This window comes from Helicoverpa zea, chromosome 14 (assembly GCF_022581195.2).
Source record: "Helicoverpa zea isolate HzStark_Cry1AcR chromosome 14, ilHelZeax1.1, whole genome shotgun sequence".
In the NCBI taxonomy this organism is placed as follows: Eukaryota; Metazoa; Arthropoda; class Insecta; order Lepidoptera; family Noctuidae; genus Helicoverpa; species Helicoverpa zea.
In genome coordinates this window covers 5,355,315-5,363,636 of record NC_061465.1, presented here as the reverse complement: position 1 = coordinate 5,363,636, position 8,322 = coordinate 5,355,315, and the positions used below count along the sequence as shown (strand labels likewise).

General features: G+C 37.1%; 1 protein-coding gene across 1 annotated transcript; it reads right to left on the bottom strand.

The window, feature by feature from the left end:
- Window positions 1–192: 192 nt before the first annotated feature.
- On the bottom strand, window positions 193–5,439 carry LOC124636642. The gene is made up of 4 exons (XM_047172805.1): window positions 5,221–5,439; window positions 5,068–5,145; window positions 1,416–1,570; window positions 193–451 (listed from the first exon to the last, which is right to left on the bottom strand). Exons 1-4 carry the CDS (start codon window positions 5,437–5,439, stop codon window positions 352–354), a joined length of 552 nt encoding a protein of 183 aa, XP_047028761.1. The 3' UTR covers window positions 193–351.
- Window positions 5,440–8,322: the final 2,883 nt, after the last annotated feature.

Here is an 8,322-nt window from a genome sequence, read left to right as displayed (position 1 = left end):
AACCATTTGAAGAATAACGTCCAGGTGCAAACTCAGTCACGCTCAATCCGACCCGACTAATGACTAAGTTCAAAGGCAATTACTCTCTACTAATGAAGCCACTCAAAGCTCGGTTTAATACATTAGGTTTATTTTTGTGACATATTTAATTTACAACACAATGGATTTAAAAAATAGCAGTTTTGACTTAATAGTTTAGTACAAAACTTTTTAACTTTAAACGTCGGTTTCAATAAATATTCACTTCTTTTTTTATCACCAACTGTCTTTACTCTGTTTCGTTACTTTTATGTATTAAGTCAATATTTAGTTAACATTTGTGATGAATTAATTGCTATATACAATAGTAGTTTAGTATATTATTCCGAGTATTCTCTCCATCCGTAACATCAAGTTGAACCCGACTATCAATGACGTCACTGTTACCACTCCAATCGTAATTTTCATAGCCCTGCAACGGAAAATTAAACATTATTCCTGTAAAATCTGTGACAAAATCTATTATTATTTAATTTGCCTGGGGTCATTAAGAACAGAATGTAGCTGGACCGAAAAAAACACACATGGCATAGAACATAAGCATATCTGGAAGGGAACGCTAAATAGGTATGCATAGAACCCCGAAGCTATGTCTGGCGAATCTTGGTCAAGTGTTATTATACGTCTTGAAATTAGACGCGTAAGGCTACAAACCAATCTGTCAGCTGCGATGAGTACGGAAACATCATTCATAGGCGAACCATTGTGGCAAACATCCAACATTATTTGGCAAGCAGTTCAGTCAAAAACAACGACGGTGTTGTGTTTTCTTGTATTATCTAATTAATTACTAAAGGAAATTTTACACACTGTGTATGACGGGAGCAGTTAATAATTCGATCATTAGCATATTTGATCTATTACAAATGAAACGTAATTCGTTTCGAACAACACACGTAACTTAACGGGCATTTTCCAGGGTTGAAGCTAATTTTAAACCGGGTTCCAGAAGAATCGATCCTGTTTTATTTAACTGTAACTACAACATGTTGGTCATGACCAACTCGTACTTATAAAATGGAATATATTTTATTGGACGTTCCTCACCCTATATTTAAGTAACCACCAAGTAGATAAACAATTTGTAGAGATCTTTTCAATTCTTGGTGTAAGAACTGTTGGTAACGTCATACAAGATGTGTTTCTCTTTAGCTGCCAATTTTGCAACGTGTCGCATGAAGTTATTTAGAACTATCTTAAAAACCATATTACACAACTGTTATGAAGAATGTTATCTTCTACTTCGTGACCTATTCCCAAGTCATTTGGGGTCGGCGCAACATAGGAACTGTAGGAAAGGGTAAAAAGGATCTGCCTCCCTTTGCTGTAAGGTCCTGCAATTATGGTAGCTGAGAAAAAGGAACCTCAAGGTATACCCATCAGCGTTGTGGAAGTAGAGGGCGCTCCTTAGCGTGTAGTACACGAGCTGCATGTAGCAGTAGATGAGGTAGTAGAGAGCCAGTGCCGTCGCTGTTACCGATAGCTGCACCAGTTGTACCAGCTCGCCGATCACCTGCCACGACCGGCTCACCTGACAAGTGACAACCATATTTAATATAGTCACATTATCTATACTAATATTATAAAGAGAAAAACTTTGTTGTTTGGCTAGTAATTTATACATGTACCTACTAGCCGTTTTCCCGCGGTTTCACCCGCGTCCCGTGGGAGCTACTGCCCGCACCGGGATAAAACATAGCCTATGTTACTCGCAGATAATATAGCTTTCTAATGGTGAAAGAATATTTAAAATCGGTCCAGTACTTTTTGAGTTTATCCATTACAACCAAACAAAAAACAAAGCTTCCTCTTTATAATACTAGTATAGATAAAGGACAATGAGCAAGTTGTATGGGATTTGGTACCCATTCCAACTGTAACATACGATATATCATTAGAAAGGAAGAATAGTAAAATAATGGGGCTTGCCTCAATCAGCCGTCCGATCCGAGTAACGAAATAAATTGAATCGATATAGAAATAAGTTTGTCATCTATATACGCAAATTCAGTATACGTCAGTGTTATTGCAACCTCAATGATAACACTGATGTTGGAGGCTAATATGTAGTAGATGTTAATAATACTACCTACAAACGAAAAGTTACTTCATCAGTTTTTATCCGAAACAGTTGGATTTAAGAACTACCTCTACGTTGATGATTTATAAAGGTGCATGCGCGCTCGCTCTCCTCGCACTCTATTCTAATCTTTATCAAAACACATTTAAGAAACATCAATTGGTTCAAACTCAATATTTGAATTAGTTTAAATTGTTTTTAGGCTACTACGAACTTTCTGATCACTGCAATTAACATTAAGAAAGGAAACTCAATTTCATGGATTTCAACGCATTGAGTATCGACAAGCCTCAATTCTAATGTATTTTAAGTATTCTAAAAGAAAGTTTGGAGTTTATCTCCTAAATAGCGTGCTCTAGAACATCCTAATTTAAAACCAATACCAATAAAGAATAACCGAAAAAATGGCACAATCCAACACATGAGTCAGTTCAGCATTTTAAATATTTACAGCATTTTGTGTTCAGTTACAATAATGAAAAAAAACTACCACTGTAATCGTGGTCATTGTGATAAACACCGCGAACAAAAAAATTACGAAAACATCTAGTTAGCTTAGAATTTTCCTTAAACCTGATTTTCAAAGTTTATCTAAAATGTAAATGATTCTCTATAGCATAACCACTTAAATTCTTTTCTTTGGCCTGACTTTGTTAGGCATTACAGTTAGCAGATCAAACGATTAGCTGTAGCTCCGATTTGCATTAAGAGACATGAAGTTCGTGTAAAGATGTTGTAGCTACACTAACGTATCGGGTGAATGAATGGCCGGACCAGCCCAATTTAGCGGTCGACAGACGAGCACTTTACTGTACTTGGTCTTAACCTAGAGAGATTACTATCAGGCGCTTTAATTATACTAAAACAAACATTACGCGCCTGCAACCTCATTTGGGTTCATCAAACAAGGTTTCATTTAGTACGTAAAGTAAATAAAACTTAACTACATGCTTCCTTTTCCTCTTGTGAATGTAGATTTATTATAGTTCGGCCATTCAGAGAATGCGTTCCTGACACGTCGCGATTGAACTGACGACGTAACTTTGCAATGGCGTTGCAGTTACGATAAAAATATTTTTGCTGGTTGTTTACCGTTTTAACAATTGAGGAGCATTAAAACAACATTATTATATCAATAATCAATGAATGTAGTTACGTCGTCAGTTCAATCGCGACGTGTCAGGAACGCATTCTCTGAATGGCCGAACTATAGTCGCGTGTGTGCCGCAAATATTGAAGTCGAAAGTTAAATTATTTTTTGCCTAAATAGAAAGTGATGATAAAATTATTACTTCTGAAACTCCTATCTTCACTCAGTCTTTTTCTCATTTAAAGAACGATATAGCTGAATCTTAAGAATCACAACCTTCAAAAAGAATCTCTTCAATAGAAGAGATTTTTGATTTGGCACTTCCCCAAAAAGGAAAAGCCTCCAAAGGATAGCCTTGAATATAATAAGACCAACAACAACCCAAAAAAAATACAGCAGAAGTACATGTTATTTCCAAACAATGTGCAATATAATGTACTGTCCCCGAATACAAACAAACTTTGGTGGAAAAGATAAGATTTAATAGTAGGTACGTAATATAAACGTCGGAAACCTTCGGCCCATCCGCTTCACCATCCGGTAAATGTCTATCAATATATTGTTTTATACTAATTAACTTGTTTCTTATGTTAATCATAATATTTTGAATTCCTTCCTTGTGTTATTACGTTGTTTCAAGTCTTTGCATATTTTAGACTTTTCAGAAGAGAAATTCAGCATAATTAGGATTCACTGATCAGCAATAAATTATATACACTTCTAATGGTATAAAATCAACTATCAACAATCAAGTTAATGAGAAGTTTCAGTTTCAATTCCAATTGAACCGTGCTATGCTAACGAGCAACAACACCCTTGCTGAGAACTGAAAAGACAAAATGACGTTTGCAGTCTAAAACTGCCGTTGTTATCGCCGTGACATGTGACGTCACTTCTAAAGACATAAAAATTAAAATTCCAAAAACTCCTTTATTACGTTAGCATTAAAAACTAAGATTTAAAACATTTCACCTTGTAGTGGGAAGCGGCTGTGTCGCATGGCGCGCCGCGTCACGATCCTAGTCTCGATGCTATCTATGCGCACGAGCACCCATTACCGCGTACCAACACTCCTACGCCCAAGCTGACCGAATCGCTACGTTTATGTATATTGTTATCACTACACTGATCGTACTTGATACTACAGGAGAAATCCTTGCCTACTTAAGGTTGCTCGATGTAAAAGCTACTTGTGTTTGCAAGTTACTGTGGAAATCTTGGTGAGAGCATTTTGGGCATCCTATTACGTTGAAGCGTAATAAGGAAATCATTGGTAAATTCCCGAAGAGGAATATTTTTCATCATTGAAAGAAAATTAAAAATGCAAGGCCATTTGAACCAGCAAACACAATACCCCCAACAGGATCCCTCAAACAACTAAATACACAAAAAGGACGAACACCAAGATCCAATTTACACAGTTTCCTGGTTCCTCGCGGCTAGTCAAAGGGCAGGTCGCAGCGTGTCCGCGTTGTTACAAGACAAGAGCAAGACATTCCTGAATAACGACAGGCGATGCATCGAGCAAGAGCGATGGCCGATAGAGGGCGCACGAAGCAACCAGAGCTCACGACGCCAACCGACGCCAACGCCAAACTACTTATGACGATTATATCGGACAACTAATTAGGCATCGCGTCACTATAGCGAGATATATTGCTGCATGGAAATCTGGAGTGGTCTCTTAGAACAGAAGTTACTTACCTATGTATTTTTTATACTAAACAGTCATTTAGCAATTGTTAATTTTTTATACCAACTCGTTTTAATATGCTTGATTTACAAACTATGTTTTTTCTTGTTAAAGTTTTTAAGACAATTGATATATTCTAAGTATTTTGAAAAACTAAATACTCACCCGTTTGTCACCCCAGGTACAACAGTTTTCTATCGACTGCATATATGATTTGTCGACACGGCCGCTGTAACAGTTCGCCTAAAAATCACAACACAAGTTTAGTTTATCAAATAGGTAGTAAAAAGCAAGTTTATAAAGGCAATATCTTCTTACCACAAACAAAGGTGAGGGCGTGGGTGGTGGTGCATTAGGGAATGAAGATAAGATGTTCTTAAGCTTCTCACTGGTGCGAATACATCCACATTTCCTTCGCCAAGTGGTAATATCCTTGAGTTCTTCTATCCCGGATCCAGGTGGTATAGGGCCCTTCCAAACGTGGGTATTAGGGTCTTGCACGAGAATACGCGCATGGTCGCAAGTTTTGTCAGCCATTGCGGCTGCGTGTCCGGACAAACATGTGGAACACATTAAGCCTGTAATGGAACGTTAATTACATGTCAAATGAGAGAGAAATTATACTAATATTGAGGAAAAGAAAATGTACTTCTGCAATGAAGGCCTAAAAATCGTTATACTTATATGGCTAATAATATACTGCAGAATTACATATGTATCAAATATGCAAGTACTTATAACTTAGTTCTTCAGAACACTGAAAATAGTCTACGACTTGGCAAGTCAACTTGAATTCTTATCAATCAATTCTGGTAAAGCTGAAAAATTCAAAGTATAGGATAGGTACAAATCATTATGCGTACCTTCTCTTATATAAAATTGATGATATAATATTGAATATACCAATTAGTTCACATAGCACTGGAGATTTTGAATGTAACACAAATAAAACCAACATATAACAACAAATATGACATAAATACAATCTGACGGGTACCGAGCAATTTTACAAAATGACTTATTTTTTTAATCATAAATTTTATGGTACGAAGTATACGCATTAAGTTCTCATTTCAGATAATATTCTACCTTCGTTGATTCATACTCCTGTATATAATTGTATTTTCACTGAAAATTGTAGCTATATGTAAAGGATTTTGCTTTACCTGCTATTTTCACAGCACGATTAATAGATCTGCCAAGCAAGCTTTTGCTAGGAACAAACAGGGACTAGGAACACATAGGAAGAACATACATACATAATTATGTTTAAAGACATCTCTGACAGATGCAAATAAAGAAAGGGGAAGTCGATTTCTACGCTTGCTTTGTCAACAGAAGTTTCAGAATTAAAGCAACTTGAAATACCTCTATACACAGTTTTCTTTACATTACGTGAAAAACCAATTTTACAACTGCGAAATTCAATTTACAGTCTATTAACGTTGTGATCTAAAAATGCATTTCGCGGAATAGCGTTTGCTTGCGCCTGGCCGACTAACCGACGTTGACAGAGCACGTAGCAGCCGCCGTGCGAAACAACACAGACATTATTTCACACCCAATTTTGACCCAATTATCGTTGTTTACTGTAGGTACATACCTACCTTTATTTGTAAACAAGACGTTAGTAAAAGGTGAGAAGATAAGGGTAAGGTGGTTTGATGGAGGAAGTGAATGTCAAACATAGTTCTCTTATCAACCTAGTCGATGGAGAGAATATTCATTGGATGTGGATAAACCATATATCATCCTCCGAGCCTTTTCCCAATCATGTTGGGGTCGGCTTCCAGTCTAACCGGATTCAGCTGAGTACCAGTACTTTACAAGAAGCGACTGCCTATCTGACCTCCTCAACCCAGTAAGTAATAAACCATATTATAATCTACCTAAATTGGATTAGGTACCTTACTTACCTTAGGTAGTGAAAAACTGGAGATGCTTGTGATGCTTCAGTCTTCAATAAAATCTTGCCAATGTTGTATACTTAGATATACATAGTGTACATAGATTCTACGAGAAGAAAATTGTAACTGTAGTTAGTCCTACCAGATTTTTACCTGCCCCAGTACCATGCCATACTCTGGGGCAACACCAACATGCATATTATGCCAACGTGGCCTACTGGTATAAGCACAAACGCGACTGCAGTTTACGAAGTTCTCACCATTTTAAGTCTTGGGTCATAGTTGTTAGAATGTTATGTCAGACACCTCGGTGTTCGTCAAATGTCAGGTGCTACGTCTACGGCTATTGACTTGCTAAATCTACACATATAATTTTTTGGCCTATGTAATGAAAAACTTAAAAGAACAGGAATACTCTTACCGGCTAATTATTGCAATAATCCTATTCCATCTATTAATTAGCGTACAAGCCCACAACCACAGACTTGCTAATGCATCCTAATTGCAGACTAATTGAATATCGGAGATAATAGCCGATGTCAAATGGCCCTAATTTACTGCGGTGCCATACCTCCATACCTGTGGCTAAACCGTTCTGCTATTGTTAGCGCTCTTATGGATATTCAAGCTATGTGCGCCTTTGTAATTTGTGCGTTTTCATTGTAAGACGTTATCTTTCAATAAACATTTGCCCAAGGCTAGCCTGCCTTATCGATTACATACTTAATTAATAATATCACATACTTGATTAAAAATACCTCATTAAATCAAATTATAAATTGTTTTCCTTCTACCTATAGGGCACTTTAAACCGCCTCGCCGGTTCTTTTACACACCTAAGTAGATACTTACGTTAATAAATTGATGCCACTCGTAAAGGCACCTGCTATGTCCAGCCCGAATAATTAGGCTTAAGTTAGGGATTGCCGTAGTTTACCGTTAACTCTAAATCTCCATGTAGTCGTAGGTACAACGTTAAGAGAACGCATCAATTCTAATTAAAGTAAAATAAACGTTGGAGCTTAAATTTTAACTAGGTAGATCTATCTTGAGGAGCTCGTGGATAATTAGGAATTTTGTAGATAATATTCAGCTTGAGCTTTCACTGTGGCAATCAGGAAATACAGTACCTACCTAACTTTTCAGAAATCAGATGGGCAATCACTCCATTTCAACTAAATACAGCTGCATCCCAAACCATGGTGGCCATCTCGTCTTCGATATTTCTCGTCAATGGACATGCACACTCACAACCAAATTAAAGCGTTTACCCGCGTGCGTGTTTTCGACACTGTGAACCCAACTAATTCATATTTCCGTAGACAGTTATATGTGGCATAACGGTGTATCAATACATTAATAATAATTCTATACATTTCCCTCATTGTCACTGCAAAACACATTACGCGACCGTGAGAAGGCTGAAAAGACGGTTATAGTGACGACATTTGCGATAGCTCATGTCAAGTTACCGGATTTTATGAGCATTTCTGACATAACTGTTGTAATAACG